At 66.3% G+C, this 19,316-nt stretch overlaps 4 protein-coding genes across 4 annotated transcripts; 2 read left to right on the plus strand and 2 right to left on the minus strand.

Moving 5' to 3' along the window:
* Positions 1 to 68: 68 nt before the first annotated feature.
* EMIHUDRAFT_455206 (hypothetical protein) lies at positions 69 to 3,108 on the minus strand (the record flags this gene model as incomplete). Its single annotated transcript, XM_005788282.1, has 7 exons — positions 2,292 to 3,108; positions 1,971 to 2,046; positions 1,678 to 1,806; positions 1,187 to 1,363; positions 812 to 1,020; positions 362 to 485; positions 69 to 293 (listed from the first exon to the last, which is right to left on the minus strand). Coding segments are annotated over exons 1-7 (1,740 nt in total), but the record flags the coding sequence as incomplete, so codon positions are not given.
* A 506-nt stretch (positions 3,109 to 3,614) lies between these two features.
* Positions 3,615 to 4,670, minus strand: EMIHUDRAFT_110523 (hypothetical protein; the record flags this gene model as incomplete). The annotated part of the gene is made up of 1 exon (XM_005788283.1): positions 3,615 to 4,670. One exon carries the CDS (start codon positions 4,668 to 4,670, stop codon positions 3,615 to 3,617), a length of 1,056 nt encoding a protein of 351 aa, XP_005788340.1.
* Positions 4,671 to 6,643: 1,973 nt separating this feature from the next.
* On the plus strand, positions 6,644 to 7,229 carry EMIHUDRAFT_227000 (hypothetical protein; the record flags this gene model as incomplete). The annotated part of the gene is made up of 4 exons (XM_005788284.1): positions 6,644 to 6,712; positions 6,825 to 6,959; positions 6,983 to 7,119; positions 7,196 to 7,229. The coding sequence occupies 4 exons, from the start codon at positions 6,644 to 6,646 to the stop codon at positions 7,227 to 7,229; spliced, it is 375 nt and encodes a 124-aa protein (XP_005788341.1).
* Positions 7,230 to 7,933: 704 nt separating this feature from the next.
* EMIHUDRAFT_110524 (hypothetical protein) lies at positions 7,934 to 19,296 on the plus strand (the record flags this gene model as incomplete). The annotated part of the gene is made up of 13 exons (XM_005788285.1): positions 7,934 to 8,224; positions 8,302 to 8,517; positions 8,655 to 9,512; positions 9,598 to 9,696; positions 10,132 to 10,212; positions 10,319 to 10,399; positions 10,507 to 10,587; positions 10,660 to 10,752; positions 14,944 to 17,111; positions 18,069 to 18,138; positions 18,326 to 18,796; positions 19,005 to 19,196; positions 19,237 to 19,296. 13 exons carry the CDS (start codon positions 7,934 to 7,936, stop codon positions 19,294 to 19,296), a joined length of 4,761 nt encoding a protein of 1,586 aa, XP_005788342.1.
* Between the last annotated feature and the right edge of the window lie 20 nt (positions 19,297 to 19,316).

Here is a 19,316-nt window from a genome sequence, read left to right on the forward strand (position 1 = left end):
TAGGGCCCCATGACGATTAGCATCATGGAGGGGGGGGGAAGGGGGAGCGGTCGCGCCTCGTCGAGCACCACGTACGTGACGCGCTGCAGGTTGGTGACGCGGCCGCCGTTGGCGGTGAGCATGTCAATCATCCGGCCTGGCGTGCAGACGACGACCTCGGCGCCGCGCCGCAGCTCGGAGATCTGCTGCTTGATGCCGGCGCCGCCGTACACCGGGACCACGCGGATGCGGGTGAGCCGCGCGAACTTGTGCACCTCGCGGTAGACCTGCATGGCGAGCTCGCGCGTCGGGACCTGCTCACAGCTGCAGGTGTGAAGAGACGCGGTTCACAGCCACCGCCCGCGCTGCGACAGGTGCCGACCATGATGAGAGAGATCGGCCCGTCGTTCTTCTCGAGCGGCGGCTGGTCGAGCACGTGTCGCAACATCGGCAGCGTGTAGCCCATCGTCTTGCCGGAGCCGGTCTTGGCGATGGCGATGACGTCCCTGCGCGAGAGATGGGGAGAGATGGGGAGATATGGGGAGATGTTGGGAGTGGCGCAGCGCGAGCCGTGCCTGCGCGAGAGATGGGGAGAGATGGGGAGAGATGGGGAGAGATGGGGAGATATGGGGAGATATGGGAGATGTTGGGAGTGGCGCAGCGCGAGCCGTGCCTGCGCGAGAGATGGGGAGAGATGGGGAGAGATGGGGAGAGATGGGGAGAGATGGGAGATGTTGGGAGTGGCGCAGCGCGAGCCGTGCCTGCCCTGCATGATCGTGGGCAGCGCCTATAGGAAGGTTCCAGGAAAGGTCTAGGAAAGGTCTTCCTCCACTGCATGATCGTGGGCAGTGCCTGCGACTGGATCGGGAAGGGCGCCGCGTAGCCGCTCTTCTCGATGACGGCGAGGACGGCGTCGGAGAGGCCGCACTGCGTCCACTTCTTGATCGGCTTGGGCACGCGCTTGCCGCGCACCTTGAGCTTGTCCATCGCGAGGCGCGTGGCGGCGACCTCCTCGTCGCTCATGCGCTTGATCTCCGGCACCTGCGCGCGGAGGAACACGGGCAGGAACTGTCTCTGAAGCTTCTCGGAGCCGTCTCTAGGCTCGACCTCATCTCGTGCGTCCGGATGGAGGAGGGGCAGGCGGGGACGTGCCCCCTCCCCCTACCCTCCCCCCTGCCTCTCCCTCCCCTCCTCTCCTCTCCGGCACCTCTATGTAAAAGTTCTTTCGGAACGGCAGGTAGGTGACGGTCGAGTGGTCGACGCGCGGCAGCTCCTTCTTCTTGGCGCGCGCCACTTCGGCCAGCTTGGCGGCCTCGGCGTCGGAGTCGGAGTCGGAGTCGACGTCCGCATGCTCCGCCATGTCCGGAAACTCCTCAACGAGCGCCTGCGCGAGATATGGGGAGATATGGGGAGATATGGGGAGATATGGGGAGATGTTGGGAGTGGCGCAGCGCGAGCCGTGCCTGCGCGAGAGATGGGGAGATATGGGGAGATATGGGGAGATATGGGGAGTGACGCAGCGCGCGCGTCCATCGCGTCGTCGCCGGTGCCCATCAGCTCCTGCGCCGCCTTCTCTCGCGAGCGCGCGGCGTCGTCCGCTTGCTGCCGCATCCGCTGCATGAACTGGGCGTGGAACTGGTCGGTGTCGTCCCCGGGCGGCTCCTTGTCCGCCGCCTCCTCTGCGTCGCTCTGCTCCACGTCGCTCTGGCCATACGGGTTGCCTCCTCCGCTCGCGGCGCCGCCGCCGCCCTCGCCGTCCATCGTGTCCCACGAGCTGGCCGGTCGCGAGTTCATCGCGACGATATCGTCCCAGGTGATGGACGTCGCCTAAGGAAGGGAAAGTCAAGCAAGGTGGACTTCTCCGCACACACGAGGTGGGGGGGGCAGGGGCCAGGCCGCCCTCGCGACTCCACGTCTAGACGACAGGAGCCGCACGGCATTCAAAGTGCAAGGGCCCGGTGCGTTGGGTGAGCGGTGTGAGAGTGAGTCACCTGCAGCGGGGCGCCCTCGTCCGCAAAGTCCCCCTCGTAGAAGGCGCCCAGCGGGTAGTAGAGTGCCGTCACTCGCCTGGCGGGCGGAGGGGCGAGGGGTGGGGTCAGTGAAGCCAGTGAGTCGGTCGGTCGGTCAGTGTCTGGTCAGTGTTGCATCCCTGCCGCGGACGACGACACTCGCAGGCGGGAATCTCTCTTGGAGGTGTCTCGGAAATGCGGAGGTGTCTCGGAGGTGTCTCGGAGGAGTCTCGGAGGTGTCTCGGAGGCGTCTCGGAGGTGTCTCGGAAGAGACTCGGAAGTGTCTCGGAAGGGTCCGCGCGCCGGCCATCAAAGAGCCGGCCATCCAGCGCGCGCGCGCACTCGACGGCGGCGTCCTCGGCCTCGAACTCGACAAAGACGCGGCCGAGCCCCCCCCCCGGGGGAGGGGCTCCCCCCTCCGCCGCGTCCGCCCCGCTCGGCACGTGCACACGCAGCAGCGTCCCCCAGCGGGAGCACTCTGTCCCCGTCTCCATCCGGACCTGGTGCGCCTCGTCGGCAGCGGCGGCGGCGCGCTCGGGCGAGATGAGGTTCTCGAAGCAGACGCAGCGCGAGGTGCGCTGCGCCGCCCTCTCCTCCCCGTCCCCCTCCTTCCCCAGGTACAGCCGCGACGACACGTGCGCCATGTACGCCTCGAGAGGATCGGCCGCCGCATCCTCGCCAGCCGCTGCATCCGCGCCCTCGCCCGGCGCGTGGCCGCTGCTGCCGGCACCGTTGCCGTGGTGGCTGCCGCCCACGCCGTTGGTGTGGCCGACGCCGTTGGTCGCGCCCGCCGGCCGCGGCTGCTGCGGCTCGTCATCGTCGAAATACGACTCGTCGGCGTCGCCGCCCGGCGCGCGGGTGCGGGAGGCGGCCGCGCCTTGCGCGGAGGAGGCCGCCGGCTGCTTGCCCGCCGCCCTCTCCGACAGCGCCGACGAAGACTCGGCCGCGGCCGCCTGCTCGGAAGAGAGCTTGGCCTGGCGTTTGGCGCGGAGCGCCTCGAGCGCGTCGCCGGGAGTGGCGTCGCTGGGCCCGGCTGCTTGGCGCGGGCGTTTATCCGCGTCCTCGTCAGGCGGCCCGCCCTCTCGCCCGCGCTTGGCGGGCATGCGAGAGTCGAGCAGAGGACCTGCTGCTGGTAAATAAATAACACGGAGAGCACGGACAGCTCTACTACGAAATGGGTAAAAGGGAAAGAGGTCCCCGCCCTGCGGTCTTTGGTTCTTTGTGGGTGTGGTCGGCGACTAGCCGGGGTCGTCCTCCCGATGGGGGACTAGCACTAGCCGTCTTCCACATGGTCCCTCGGGTCCCTGCTGGGTGCTGCTCCTAATCTCGTCGTACATCTCCATCACATCCTCCTGCTGATCTCAGCAACATCCTGCTCCCTCCCTCGTCTCGCCCTGCGCGTCTGCTCCGCCTCCCCGTCGTCTGCCCTGCTGCTGGTGGCGGGGTCCGGTTTTTCTTTTTCATGGTTCGCTCGTCCACGTCCACGTACAAGAAGACAGAACTCTCAGGCCCGCGCCAGCTCCCCTCCACGGGGAATGTGTCTAGGAATGTGTCGTCTGGCTGGCACGCGGCGCCAGCCCTGCCGCCGCGTGCTAGCCACTGGCAGCGGCAGCCTCCCCCAGGGTCTCAGCCGAGCAGCCCCGGGAAGCCGCCGCCGACAGGGAAGGGCGCTTCCACGCCGCCGGCACGGCGCCCCGCGTGCCTTCCTGCCGGCGCGAGGCGCGAGTAGTCGCGCACGCCGACCATGTGCATGTCACACGCGGCCGGCGGCGGCGGCGGCGGCGGCGGCGTCAGCAGCGGCGGCGGCGGCGGCGGCGGCGCGAGGCGCGCCGCGAGGGCGTGCAGAATCGGCCCGAGGGCGACGGCGGCGAGGAGCGTGGCGAGGAGGAGGCGCGCAGCGGAGCGCTGCGGTTTGCGGAGCGATGCGCCTGCGACTGGGTGGCGGCACGTCGCGATGGCGGCGTCGTGCGTGCACAGCAGTCGCGGCGGCGAGTCGGCCCCCTCCGTCGCCTCATCCGAGGACGATCCACTGCACGGGTCGTCGAGCACCGTCGCGCAGCTATCCAGCGAGCTGCAGCCGTCGCGCTCGGCCAGGGAGGAGGCGACCGGGTCGCAAGGCCGGCCGCCAGAGGATGTGGCGGTGGCGTGCGCGGCCTCGCCTTCGCCCAGCGAGGTCAAGTAGCACACCTCGCCGCACATGCCGCCGTCGCTGCCTTGGCCGCCGTGCGGGAAGGCGGACGGAGACGGGACTTCTAGTGGCGGCGTGCTGAGGAAAGGGAGCGGCGACGGGACGGCTTCCGGCGTGAGACGCGCGGCCGTTTTCGCCTCCATCCCGCACACTGGATTGGACGGCCGCTCGTCGGCAGACGAGCCTGGGCGCTCCGCTGAGAGCCGCAGGGACGCCACCTCCTTCTCCTCGACCTCCTCCTCCCCGCCCGTGCTGGGCACCGCGGCGAGCGCGCGGATGTTGAAGGAGACTGGAGACGTGATCTCGGCCACGCCTGACCGCGCCAGCGCGCGGATGATCGTGGAGCCAGAGGCGGGGCTCGTCAAAGACTCGGTGCAAGCTGCAACCTCGGCAACCGGAGACGTGCGCCCGCCATCTTCGGCGTCCTGCTTGGCCGCGAGCCGGTGCTTGACGCCTTCGCGGATGCGTGTTGGGATGGCGGAGGCGTGGAGCATGCGGGCGAGGTTGCGAGCGGCGAGCGGCGAGAGCGGCGAGGCGGCGAGGAGCACGGTGCAAGAGGCAAATTCTCGGCCAGGCGACGGGTGAAACTCAAACGGTCAGACAAAATTCTCTTTTTTACTCATTCCAGGATGATCGCGATGCGTTCGCTGCCTTCGAAATCTGACCGCGCGGTGCAGCGGAGCCTCGGCCAGTCTTGTGAGCCTGTTTGTGGCTGTGTGTCGCTCGTAAAAACTAGAAGGTCTTCGAGGGAACGCTTCCAGGCGAGCCTCCACCTTCTCTGTGGCGCCCTGCCCCAGCCCTGTCTTTGCCCGCGCCCCGCGTCCGCCTCCGCCTTGTGGGTGTGCCGATCCACGCCTCGAAACGTTCTGGATGTGGCGTGTTGGACGCTGCTTTGATCTGCCGGGAGCGACACAGCGTGATGAGGCTCTGCGGGGACCTGCGGGAAGCGCTGGTATTGGTGGTAACGCTTTGATATTGCGCGAGGGAGAAAATGTAGCTGCTGAGAATGAGTTCGTGCCTTCTCCTGACATGTGTTGGCGGTTGCTGCCTGCAGGTACGCACTTTGTCCGGAAGGCTGAGCACCACATTTTACGAGATGCTCTCGTCATTGGATTTGGTGCGAGAGCTGTATGTGAGACCGAGCCACCAACGGGACCAAAAGCCTGCGGTTGCAGTCTGCGTAACTGGGATGCAAAGCCGTCTGATGCCAACAAACCTTGTGACGAATATTGTGGCTCCAAATCCAATGTACTCGTTTGATGTTATCTATGTCCTCGATGAAGAGAATGAGCTGTACTACTCCTCAGGGGCGGGCTGGACGTATGAACCATCGCCTATGGCAAACCTGGGACCGTCACAGTTGCGATTGGCTCTGGAGTCCATCCCTGGCCCACACCGGGTGCATGTCGTGAAGGCGGATGGACACCAGACTGCTGAGTTTTGGAAGTCTAATTTGACGTGCCCCAAATTGAACACAATTAAACAACACGCACGCATTCAGGACAGGGTACTCAGCATGTATGCAAATCAAGTAAAATGCGCCGCGGGCATTCGCATCTTGGAGAGTTTCAGGGGCAACCGTTATGATTACATCGTGAGCGCACGCGAGGACACGTTTCTATTCCATCCTTTGCGTCTCAGCCACGTGCTGACGCCAGACTGCGACCTCGCCTCCAAGGCTGTGCTGGCCTGGGGCGGGGTGAACATGAGGTTGCAAGTGATGCGCAGAGACAACGGCCTGCGCTTTATGGCTGAAAGGCTGGACTTTTATCAGCATCTTTGTCACAATAAGATGCAAGCCATTAACACAGAAGTGTTTGAAAAAATGCAAGCTCAACATCTGAAGATGAAGCGGTGTGCACTTCCAATCTCACGCTTTCCTGCTTCTGCTGCTAGGCACGTCTCCAATGGCTCTTTCTGCTTCAGGGAAGAGACTCGTTATTGCACCACTGACCCTGACAACTACACACGCGCGCTGACGAAGGAGCAAATGCTTCTCAATCTGAACAACTCAGGATGTGTACCACGCCAGAGCGTTCCATTTGTTTTGGAACATTTGTGCCTGGGACAATACGATTAGTAGGGCTAGCTGTAAATGACGATGCCGATATATTGCGAGCGCCGAAAGCGTTCGAGCTAATCAAATAGAATTAGTTCGAGCAGAGTGTATATATCAGCTCGTTTATTTTTAACCGCTCTCCCGCGCTGCGACCTGCGCTCGACAACTTTTTTTCAAGAGAGAGCCTACACGCTGAGCCCTGGCTGTCAGGCAGTCAGGTGCTGTCAGTTGATCTCTGTCGGGCTGTCGGGCACTGTGAGGCACTGTCAGGTGCCTCTGTCAGACCAATGGTTGGGTAGTAGGGCTAGAGGGTCGCTCTTAGCCTCTGCAGCGAGCGAGCGCTCAACTTAGCCCCCGCACGGAGCCGGCCGGGCGGGCTCGGACTTAGACGCTGTATGGTCGGAGGCCATGAACTTAGACGACACAGTAAAACCCGGGTGTAGGGATCCCTACCTGCAAAAGTCCAGGTTTACCCGGGTCCCGTACCATGCGGAATCGACCCTATCCAGTGCTCAAGTGCTCAAAAATACCTGGACGCGTCCCGACCAACAACGTATGCCGCGCACGACGCCATATCGCCTTGTCCCAGGGCCAGTGCGCTACTTGCGGCGCGCAACTCCTGCTCAAGTACGCGCACCGTACCATGTGCTGCCGCTATGCGTGTCTTAAGGCGGCTGCGGCGAAGCGGCGGGCGCGGCATGCCGATGGCAGTGCGGACGATGCGGTTGCGATGTGTTCTGCTTCAAGTTCGTGGCGGTGCTTGGCATGCACTTCTGCGATCCCAATCAGCTCATCGCAACGAAGCAGCGCAACAAGCTGGCTGCTGCCAACAAGGCCCTTGGGAATCGCAAACCCACACTCCCGGGTCGCGGAACATGTGTCCGGTTTGGTTACCGGCCGAGATGCGGTCGATCGGTGGGCGTTACAGTGTCAGTCTCACAATCATCTCACGAGTTACAGTGAGACGGTGTTGAGACCTTTTGGCAAAAACTGAGAAGACCGCTGGCTCAGGAGTGGTCTCAGTTTTGGTCTCGGGCTCGTCTCAAATTCCTCGAAGTTCTTGTCTCATGACCGCTCACTCTTGGCGCGCGTGTGTGCATGCCATCGCCGTGGAGACCTGGAAGTAGAAGTAGAAGGAGAGAGACAAAATATGAGACTCGCGTGCCTACTGTCTGAATTCGCGGAGCGAAGAAAATTTTATACGGAATACGTCCATTTTGGGAGCTTGGAATACGGCGTATTCCATGGAATACGTGGAATACGGGTGGAATACGGCAGAATACAGGCCTCTGGGAGGTCATTTGGAATACGTGGAAAACGTATTCAGACAGTAGGCTCGCGTGACTGCTAATCTTCATGTCTCTGGGGACTGGGCAGTCCTCAGCTGCAGGCTCACGCAACGGTTGAGACGTCACGACACTAGGGCACGTTGAGTTGTCTCATCCAAAGTTGAGACTGACAGTGAGACTAAATGTTGCTGAGACGGACAAGAACGCGATAGAGACAGCAGTGAGACGGAGTAAAGAAAATTTGAGAGGCGATGGAGACGCTGAAAGTGAGACAGGGACGAAAACACGTGAGACGAATCACTTAACTTGGAGCACTTGGAGTGCAGTCGGTAAACTCACCTCCCGCGTTTTTTTCTTCTCATATCGTGCATCTCGATCTCCCGCCGTCATATACGTGTACACATTGTAAATGCTCGCCCTCGCTCTTCTCGCGACGCCCTCAATCGCCTCCTCTCGCCCCCATCCGCGGCGCGGGGGGGCACTCATCGACACGCGCAACCGCACCGACTTCAGCATCAAGCTCGAGACATTTGTGCCGGCGCTCGCCCTCGCGGCGTCTGCCTCGCGCAAACCCAACAAGGCCGCGGACCTCTCCGCCCTCGGTGTCGAGCGGCTCACCATGCCCAGCGAGGAGCGCATCAACGCGCTCCTGCGCCCGTCGCCCAAGACGACGGTCACCTACCTCGCCTCGGAGCGGAAGGTGCGGCGCCGCGCCGGCCGACTTCATCTTGCGAGCCCCTTCCGAGAACCCCCCCCCCCCCCCCCCTCGCCGCGCAGGTGCTGGGCGCGGCCGCGCGCGCGCCAGCCCTCTCCGACTCCATCTCGCGCGGCGAGGTCGTGAGCCGCCCCGCTTCGCCGTGGCTCTTCATCCCGCTCCGCAAGTCGCAGGCCTACGCCACCCTCCTGACGACGGACAACACCGACTACTCCCGACTACTTCCCACGAGCAATAAGACGGAATCCACGACCGCCACGGCCTACTCCAAGAGCGCCGTGGCGCCGCCCTCCCCCAGCCGCCCTCCCCACCTCCCTTCCCCGCCACCCTTCCCCCCTCCCCCGCCGCCACCTCCATCGCCGGCGCTGTCTGAGCATGTGTGTCTGAGCCTGAGCGCCACTCCTGTGCCGCCCAGGTGCTCGAGTCGTGGACCGCCGGCGGGCAGCTCCGAAAGCTGGTCGAGACGGGCCTCGGCTTGGTCTGCGCGGGATCCTTGCTGCTTGGGCGTTCGCGAGTCGCCTCGCTCGAGCAGTCCGCCCGCGTCCGCTTGGCCGCCGCCGCACTGCTCGTCGGCAGGGTGGCCGCGCAGAATGCATGTGGCGGATGCGTCGCGTGCAAGTGCGTCGCGTGCCTTGATGAGATCCCTTCGGGATGCTATCCCTACGATCCTACCGGAGACATGGGGCCACCGAACGCTGAAGAGTGCATAATGGTTGGTGGCATTGATTGCTCCGTCGTACCCCCGGCTCGGCCGTACCCGCCTTCCATCCCAGCGCCGCCGCTCCCTCCTGGCGGCTACTTCATCATCGGCCCGTGCTCGCTCACCGACGGCGGCTCGTGCGCCACGTCGCCAAACTACCCGAACAGCTACGGCAGGAACGAGGCGTGCACCATCAGCGGCGTGCCGACGGTCGAGCTGGAGACGGTCGCCTTTGATGTGGACCCGTCGTGGCCCTCGCCCTGCGGCTGCGAGGAAGTGGGGGTCGCGTTTTGCAACTACGACAAAGGCGACAGCGGCTTCTGTGAGCTGTGCACCGATGTGCCTGGCGGCGCAGAAGAAGGCTGCGGCAACTGGGACCTTCCGCCGGCGGGGGAAGAGGATTGCCGCAAGTGGTGCTGGAGCTCTACCGACTACGACGGCAATGGCGATTTCACGGACGACTGCTACAAGGACTACCTCACCGTCAACGGCAAGAAGTACTGCGGCACCTCGGGGCCGAGTGGCGCGGTGGCGCAGGACGGCGTCATCGAGTGGCGGTCGGATGGCTACGGGGTCAGGTCGGGCTGGAAGGCGTGCCCCTGGTCCCTCTCGCTCCCCTTCCGTCTCCTCTCTGATGCCCTCCTCCCTCTGCCGTCAGATCTGCTGGGCGACCGGGCCGCCTTCACCGCCAGCTCCGCCATCACCGCCATCACCGCCCCCGCTGCCGCCGCTCTCCCCCGGCTTTGATGTCGCCGCGGTGAGCGAGGCTAAGCTCCGCTCCCTGATCACAGAGGCTGATGCCAACGTCTCCATCTACCTGCCGCCCGGTGCGCACTTCAAGCTGGGCAGCCAGATCAGCTGCTCTTCCACCATCAAAGTGACCGTCGCCAGCAGCGGCGAGGGCGCGACGCTCGACGGCCAGGGAGAGACCGGGCTCTTTTACCTCTCGGGCGGCTGCAGCCTCACCCTGCGGGGGCTGACCCTCGTCAACGGGACGGCGGGCCTCGGCGGCGTTGTGTACGCTTACGGCGCAGGCGACGTCGAGATCATCGAGTCGACCGTCAGGGACTGCTCTGCTACCTATGTGCGCCGCGTAGAGCTAGCCGCCGGCCCTGTAGCGCCGCACGGAAGCGGGGCGAGAGGTAGAGAGGGACACGGCTGCCTCACCCCCGCTCTCTCCTCGCACCCGCAGGCCGGCGGCGTCGTCTACGCGGAGGGCAGCGGTGCGATCTCGATAACCGGCTCGACCGTGGCGGGCTGCTCGACTGGCGAGGTGCGCCGCGTAGAGCTAGCCGCACCCCTCCAGCGCCGCATGGCAGCGGGTCGAGTGATAGAGAGGGACACGGCTGCCTCACCCCGCTCTCTCCTCGCAACCGCAGTCCGGCGGCGTCGTCTACGCGGAGGACAGCGGTGCGATCTCGATAACCGGCTCGACAGTGTCGGGCTGCTCGGCTGGCGATGTGCGCCGCGTAGAGCTAGCCGCCACCCCTGCAGCGCCGCACGGCAGCGGGTCGAGTGATAGAGAGGGACACGGCTGCCTCACCCCGCTCTCTCCTCGAAACCACAGTCCGGCGGCGTCGTCTACGCGGATGACAGCGGTGCGATCTCGATAACCGGCTCGAACGTGTCGGGCTGCTCGGCTGGCGATGTGCGCCGCGTAGAGCTAGTCGCCACCCGAGGGACACGGCTGCCTCACCCCGCTCTCTCCTCGCAACCGCAGTCCGGCGGCGTCGTCTACGCGTCTCGCAACGGTGCGGTCTCGATAATCGGCTCGAACGTGACGAGCTGCAGGGCTATTGGCACGTACGGGGGGGTGCGCCGCGTAGAGCTAGCCGCCACCCCTGCAGCGCCGCACGGCAGCGGGTCGAGTGATAGAGAGGGGCCACGGCTGCCTCACCCCGCTCTCTCCTCGCAACCGCAGCGCGGTGGAGCCACATACACGTGGAACAGCGACCTCATCGTGACCGACTCCACCATCTCTGGCTGCAATGCCTTTCGAGGCGGCGCAGTGTACGTGGGGTCGGGCTCAGCCAGCCTGGCCCGCTCCACCATCTCCAATTGCTTCGCCTTCGAGTCTGGCGGCGGCCTCTACTCGGAGGGAGGGCGCACCTCCCTTAGCGACGGCACACTCATCAGCGGCTGCTCTGCCAAGGGTCAGGGGAATTCCATCTTCCTTCTCGCTGGCGAGGTCTCCTACGCCCTCCCCGCCCCGCCCGGGCGCTGGCTGCCAGCAGCTCGATGCGAGGTCTACCGGGGGGCGTGCACTTACCCTTCTTATCAGGCCAAGCAGAAGGCGTGCCTCGAGCACCGCGAAGACTGCGCGCTCACCGCAGTAGAACCAGTCGACCAGTCGCCCATGTATTGCCAAGAACCGAGCCCGGTGTTTCAGCCGTGCAACTGGAAGGGCGACGCCTCCCTCCTCGGCGAGACGCTCTATCGGTTGCCACTAGAGCCCGTCGACAAGGATTTTCCCTTTGCTTGTGCGGCCGGTCTCCTCGGCTCAGACGACTTGAGGAATCAGATGAGCAGCAATTGCGCAGGGCGATGCGTCGCCGGGTACCAATGTCCCGACGAGGCAACTGTTGAGATGCGGCCGTGCGACGCCGGCTACTTCTGCTCTGAAGGGACGAGCGTGCCCCTTCCCTGCCCCGCCGGGTCGTACTCGAACGCCACCGACCTCGCCGCCGCGAGCGAGTGCACCGACGCCTCGCCGGGCCACATCGCCACCACGGGCTCGACGCAGCAGACGCCGTGTGCCAAGGGAAGCTACGCCGCCACGGGCGGCCTCTCCGAGTGCGCGCAATGCGAGGGCGGGACGTACCAGAACGACACGGGCGCAACTGGCTGCCGCGACTGCGAGAAAGGCAGCTACTGCGAGCCGGGCGCGTCGAGGCCGCTGCCGTGCGAGGGCGGTTCCTACTCGAACAAGACGGACCTGTTTGCCGCCTCGCAGTGCACGCCCGCCGCTCCGGGCCACATCGCCGCCCGGGGCTCCACCGAGCAGACGGCGTGCGGCGAGGGCAGCTTCGCCAGCGGCCCGCGCAACGAGGTCTGCCAGCTCTGCGTCGAGGGCTCCTACCAGGGCGCGACCGCCGCGAGCGAGTGCACCGACGCCACGCCGGGCCACTTCGCCACCACGGGCTCGACGCAGCAGACGGCGTGCGCCAAGGGGTCGTACACGAACGAGACCAGGCAGGGCGAGTGCACGCCCTGCCCCGGCGGCACGTACCAGGACATGGGCGGCAAGACGGAGTGCAAGCCGTGCAAGCAAGGCAGCTTCTGCGAGCCGGGCGCGGCGGCGGCGCTGCCGTGCGAGGCTGGCAGCTACTCGAACAAGACGAATCTTGACTCGGCGGGCGGCTGCATGGACTGCCCTTCGGGCCACGCTTGCACCACTGGCAGCGCGACTCCCATGGCTTGCCGCGCCGGCACATTCGCATCCGGCTCGCGCAACGCCGAGTGTGAGCCTTGCAAGGCGGGATCCTACCAGAACGCCATCGGTGCTGCCGGCTGCGTCCGGTGCGGGCTTGGCAGCTTCTGCCCGGTCGGCGCGTCGCTCGAGCTGCCTGCGGCGTGCGAGCCGGGTACATACGCCAACGTCACGGACGGCGACGGCATCCCCGACTGCTTCGACTGCCCGGCGGGCTCGTCGTGTCCGGGCGGCGCCGCGCGTCCGACGCAGTGCGCGGTGGGCACGATCGCGCCGACCGAGCGGATGGAGGCGTGCGACAAGTGCGCGGGCGGGACCTACCAGAACGACACGGGCGCGACATCCTGTCGCGCTTGCGAGGCGGGCAGCTACTGCGCCAAGGGCGCGTCGGCGCCGCTGCCGTGCGAGAAGGGCAGCTACTCGCGCGCCACCAACCTCTCCGCCGCGAGCGAGTGCACCGACGCCTCGCCGGGCCACTTCGCCACCACCGGCTCCACCGAGCAGACGGCGTGCGCCAAGGGGTCGTACACGAACGAGACCAGGCAGGGCGAGTGCACGCCCTGCGCCGGCGGCACGTACCAGGACGCGGAGGCGCAGACGGCGTGCAAGCCGTGCGAGGCGGGCGGCTACTGCGCTGTTGGCGCGGCGGCGGCGCTGCCGTGCGAGGCTGGCAGCTACTCGACCGCCACCAACCTCTCCGACGCGAGCGAGTGCACCGACGCCTCGCCGGGCCACTTCGCCACCACCGGCTCCACCGAGCAGACGGCGTGCGCCAAGGGGTCGTACACGAACGAGACCAGGCAGGGCGAGTGCACGCCCTGCGCCGGCGGCACGTACCAGGACGCGGAGGCGCAGACGGCGTGCAAGCCGTGCGAGGCGGGCGGCTACTGCGCTGTTGGCGCGGCGGCGGGGCTGCCGTGCGAGGCTGGCAGCTACTCGCGCGCCACCAACCTCTCCGCCGCGAGCGAGTGCACCGACGCCTCGCCGGGCCACTTCGCCACCACCGGCTCCACCGAGCAGACGGCGTGCGCCAAGGGGTCGTACACGAACGAGACCAGGCAGGGCGAGTGCACGCCCTGCGCCGGCGGCACGTACCAGGACGCGGAGGCGCAGACGGCGTGCAAGCCGTGCGAGGCGGGCGGCTACTGCGCTGTTGGCGCGGCGGCGGCGCTGCCGTGCGAGGCTGGCAGCTACTCGACCGCCACCAACCTCTCCACCGCGAGCGAGTGCACCGACGCCTCGCCGGGCCACTTCGCCACCACCGGCTCCACCGAGCAGACGGCGTGCGCCAAGGGGTCGTACACGAACGAGACCAGGCAGGGCGAGTGCACGCCCTGCGCCGGCAGCACGTACCAGGACGCGGAGGCGCAGACGGCGTGCAAGCCGTGCGAGGCGGGCGGCTACTGCGCTGTTGGCGCGGCGGCGGGGCTGCCGTGCGAGGCTGGCAGCTACTCGACCGCCACCAACCTCTCCGCCGCGAGCGAGTGCACCGACGCCTCGCCGGGCCACTTCGCCACCACCGGCTCCACCGAGCAGACGGCGTGCGCCAAGGGGTCGTACACGAACGAGACCAGGCAGGGCGAGTGCACGCCCTGTGCCGCCGGCACGTACCAGGACGCGGAGGCGCAGACGGCGTGCAAGCCGTGCGAGGCGGGCGGCTACTGCGCTGTTGGCGCGGCGGCGGCGCTGCCGTGCGAGGCTGGCAGCTACTCGCGCGCCACCAACCTCTCCGCCGCGAGCGAGTGCACCGACGCCGCGCCAGGCTACTTCGCCACCACCGGCTCCACCGAGCAGACGTCGTGCGCTCCAGGCAGCATTTCCCCTTCGGCCAACATGCCTGCTTGCGTGCTGTGCCCGACAGGCAACTTTGCAGCCTCCGGCACCGCTTGCGAGGAGTGCGAGGCGGGCACCTACGCGGCGAGCGAGGGCCTGTCGCAGTGTACCCCCTGCCCTTACCCTACCAGCTCCAAGAGCGGCGATGTCACCTGCTCCACCTGCAGGGAGGGCTTCTACCTGCAGGACGCGAGCGCCCTTCCGGATGACATCTTCCGCTTCCCGACCAAGCACTGCAAGTCCTGCCCGCTGAATGCCGACTGCGCGATCAATACCACTCTTGAGACCCTCGGCGTCCCGCGCAACCACTGGCGCGCCTCGCTCCTCACGACCGAGATTCACGACTGCGACGCCTCCGACCACTGCAGCGGCTCGGGCGGCGCGGCACAGACCTCCCGCCGCCTCGCGGCTTCTGGCGGCGCTGGCCCAGGCTGCGACCTCGGCCACACCGGCCCGCTCTGCGAGTGGTGCGTGAGCGACGAGCAGTACTTCAGCCGCGCGGAGCGAGGCTGCGTCGACTGCCCGACGGCGGGAAGGTTCGGCGTCCTTGCTGGAGTCGTCGTCGCTCTCGCAGTGACAGGGCTCTTCTTGTACCGCGCCCTCGCCCGCGCCGAGGCATGGGACCGCTTCAGAGCACGTCTTGATATCGTCGAGTCGCAGGTTGGCGGGACAGACCCTCCCCCCATCCACTGACCGGGCGCCTCTTGCCTCTCGTGTCGACACCACCCCACCGTACCTTAGGTTGGCTTCCAGCCCAAGTTCAAGATCGTGGTCAGCTTCTACCAGGTCGTTGCCACGCTCGGCCCCGTCTACGGCGTCCGCCTCCACGAGGACTTTACGCGCTGGACCGACTTCATCGACTCGATCAGCTTTGATCTGCTCGGCCTCACCTATCCGGACGCGTGCATCGGTTCGATGGCTGACCGGCTCCTGCTCGCCGGTCTGTGGCCGTTTGCAGCCATGTTGCTCGGAGGCGCCGCCATCGCCTGCTACGCACTCGCGGAGTGGCTTCTGTCTGGTCGCGCCGGCAGCCTCCGTCGCGACCTCGTCCGCTCTACGCTGCGTCGCCTCCTCTACTGGGCCATCCTCGTCGCCTACCTCGTGCTGCCCTCGGTCTCGCGCTCCATCTTCAAGGCGAAGCAGTGCGAGTCGTTTAACATCAACGTCTTCACCGGGGACACACGCAGCTATCTCGTAGCCGACCTCGACGTGCTCTGCAGCACCGACGAGCACCGCGGCCTCGACGCGTACTTTTGGGCATTCTTCGTCCTCTGGCCGGTGCTCGTCCCGCTAGCCTTCCTGGTGCTCCTGCTCTCGATCCGCTCCGAGGTGCGGGCGCAGCGAGTCAGGGCCACGGCCCGAGCCAGCCGCTTCCTCTGGCGCGACTACGACCCGCGCTTGCTCTTCTGGGAGGTCGTCGATATGGGCCGCAAGTTGTTCCTCGCCTCGCTGGTGCTCTTCATTCAGACAGACACCGGGTCGAGCAAGATCCTCCGCCTCTTCGTCGCCTCTGTCGTCTCGGCCCTCTACCTCGCCGTCCTCGCCCTCGCCCGGCCCTTCAAGCGATCCGCCGACCTCTACCTCGCGTGCACCGCCAATCTGTTTCTCGCCTGCTGCTTCACCTCCGGAACGGTGATTCAGCTCTGCGAGAGCGCCGCCTACGAGGACATGTGCAAGACCCTCGTCGGCTTCGAGAGCGCGCGCGGAGCGAGTGAGTTTGTAATCGTGCTCACCGCCGCAATGCTGGCCGCGTCGCTGCTCGTCGTCCTCTTCAAGACTGTCAGCGCCGTCCGCGCGCCCACCATCCGCCTCTGCTCCTCCGGCCGCCCCCCAGTCCTCGAGCTGTCCCCCGAGTGCCACTTCCACAGCTTCATCTCGCACGCCTGGGGAACTGGCCAGGACCAGACGCACACCGTCGTGCGGCGACTCCAGCTGCTTCTCCCCGGCGTCCGGATCTGGCTCGACGTCGACAACCTCGAGGACGTGGGCAAGCTGGAGGAGTCAGTAGCCGACGCGAATACCTTCCTCGTCTTCCTCAGCGCCGGCTACTTCAAGAGCTTCAACTGTCGCCGTGAGCTGTACGCGGCGCTCGGCAAAGACCGGCCCTTCATCCCCATCTTCGAGGCAGACGTGGCAAAGGGCGGCGCCTCGATCGAGGCGTTGAAGGCCGAGTGCCGCGAGAACTGCGTCGAGGTCGCCCCGCCCGCCTACCCTTCCTACGGCGGGCCAGACGAGATGATCGCGCGCGTATTTGAGGAGGCGAAGCCGATCGTGTGGGTGCGGGTGAACATCTTTCAGCTCGTGTCGCTCAAGGCTGTCGCGCTGCGCATGCTGCTGCACTCTCCGTACTACGCGAGCCGCCCGGCCGAGCTCGCCGACGGAGTGCTGGTGCCCGGCGAGGCGGGCCCCGTTGCCTTTAGCGGCCCCGTCACTATCCTCGTGTGCCGCGGCAACGAGGATGCCTTTGGTATAGCAGAGGAGCTCAAGAATGCGGCGGTGGAGGGGCGCGGCTCTACCGCCAGCGCCGAGGCGGTCGAGATCCGCGATGCGGAGGAGGCGCTCGAGGGAGCCAACGCGGCCCCGTGCGAGGGCTTCCCCGTGTTCCTGCTCTACCTGAACGACAAGACCTTTCTTGACGCCGGCGGCGCTGTCGCGCGCCTCGTGCAAGCGGCGATGGACCAAGGCATCACCATCGCCATGGTCCACGAGCAGGAGCCAAGCTGCGGCGGCGTTCCTTTCGGTCGCTTCTTCCAGCAGACGCCGCAGGTGCTGCAGCGGCCGCCGTACAAGCTGTTCGACACGGTGGCGGTGGCGCTCTACCCGGCTCCGGAGCATCGTGAGATCAGCCTGCGCCTCATACTAAAAAGCATGGGGGCGGTGCCGTGCGACGCGGGGCCGCTCCGCCGGCGGTGGCAGCTCCTCCGCCGCCGCATCGCGGTGGCGCGCCTCGTGCGGCGGCGCCCCGCCCTACAAGACTCTCTTACTAGTAGCGACCCGAACCGGATGGGTGTGTGAGTGTAAAGTCTGCAGACTCTGGACTTAACTCTTAAGCTGAGGACTTGATGATATGGCTATGCCTATGGGCAGTACGGGGTGTGGACCGTGAGTTGCACAGGGGTTGTGCGCCGGGCCCTCCTGCTCGGCTCCAGACAAGTATTGTCATCAACAGAGCTGACGGATCTGACCTCGAGGGCTCCTACCAGGGCGCGACCGCCGCGAGCGAGTGCACCGACGCCTCGCCGGGCCACTTCGCCACCACGGGCTCGACGCAGCAGACGGCGTGCGCTCCAGGCAGCATCGCCCCCTCGGCCAACATGCCCGCTTGCGAGCTCTGCCCTATCGGCCACTACGCAGCCTCCGGCACCGCTTGCGAGGAGTGCGAGGCGGACACCTAAAGCCGTACGCGGCGAGCGAGGGCCTCTCGCAGTGCACTCTCTGCCCCCACCCCCTCAGCTCCAAGAGCGGCGACGTCACTTGCTCCATCTGCAAGGAGGACTTCTACTTGAAGGACGCGAGCGCCGATCCAGACGACATCTTTGAGAACCCGACTGACCATTGCAACCAAGTCGTGCCCGCTTCAAGCCAACTGCAACGCCGGCACCACTCTCGCGTCCCTCGGCGTGGACGCCGGCTACTGGCGCGCCTCCGCCGCCACCTCGGAGCTCCACCGCTGTGACTCAGAGACGTGCTCTGGTGGCTCCGGCCAGCCCTCCCGCCGCCGCCGCCTCACCGACGGAGACGGCGACCCGTACTGCGCCGCCGGCTCGCTCCGCCGGCATCTTTGTCGGATTTGTCATCGTCATCGCTGTGCTCGCCGCCGCCTATGCTGGGCTCCGTCGCCTCCCCTTCTCCCGCCGCCTCCGAAGGCGGGCCGCCCGCATCGAGTCCGCGGTCGGCCTGCAGCCCAAGTTCAAGGTCGTCGTCAGCTTCTACCAGGTGAGCAGCAGCCTCGGCCTCGTCGCGTCGCCATCCCCGGCCGCTGCATCGGAGCCATGAGCACGCGGCTGCTTGTCGCGGGCACCTGGCCGTACGCCGCTGTCGCCTTCGTGTCGCTCGCCATTGTGGTGGCGGCGGCGGTCCTCAACAACAAGCAGGCATTCGACCGCCAGCTGCTGACCGCCAGCTGCTCGGCCGCCTCCTTTACTGGGCGATCTTCATCTTCTACCTGGTGCTTCCCTCCGTCTCGCGCTCCATCTTCAGCGCGAGGCTGTGCGAGTCCTTTCGCTACGACGACGCGACAGGCCAGCGCATCAGCTTCCTGCTCGCCGACCCGTCGCTCACGTGCGACGCCGGCCCTACGTGGGACGACGAGACGGGCGGACTCGCGCCGTACTTTTGGGCCTTCTTCGCCCTCTGGCCCGTCCTTGTGCCGCTCGGCTTCTTGGCGCTGCTGCTCCGCGTCCGCAAGCCCGTGGCTGCGCAGCGCGCAACGCCGCTCTCTCGTGCGACGAGCTTCCTATGGCGGGACTACTCTGGCCGCTTCCTCTTCTGGGAGGTGCTCGACCTGGTCCGCAAGATCTTCCTCACCTCGATGGTCCTCTTCATCGACCAGGATTACGGCTCCCGCAAGCTGCTGCGCACCGTGGTCGGCCATGTTTCTCACCTGCCTAGCGCTCGCCCGACCCTACCGGCGCTTCGACGACCTCTGCCTCGCGTGCGTCGCCAACCTGCTCCTCACCAACCTGCTGCTTCGCGTCGGGAGTGGTCATACATCCAGGTCCGCGCCCCTGCTGGCACTTCCTCGCCTCCCTCTCTCTCCCTCATCCGCGCAACCTCACACCACCCGCTCCCCACCGCCGCAGCTGTGCGACAGCACCGCGTGCGAAGACATGTGCTACACCCTCGTTGGCTACACGACTTCTCGCGGCGCCACCACCTTCGTCGTCGTCCTCACCGCGGTCATGCTCGCCATCTCGCTAGCCGTCATCGTTGTATTGGCGGTCAGCGCCTCGAGGGCGAAGACCATGCGGCTCGTCTCGTCGAAGCGCGAGCCGGTGCGCGACGGCATCACCCTCGGCCCTCGCCGACGGCCAGGAGTGGCACCTCTTCCTCAGCCACGTCTGGAGCACGGGGCAGGTTTACCGCCCCCCCTAAATTATTACATCTTAGCTCCC

This window comes from Emiliania huxleyi (assembly GCF_000372725.1).
Source record: "Emiliania huxleyi CCMP1516 chromosome Unknown EMIHUscaffold_136, whole genome shotgun sequence".
Taxonomy (NCBI): domain Eukaryota; phylum Haptophyta; order Isochrysidales; family Noelaerhabdaceae; genus Emiliania; species Emiliania huxleyi.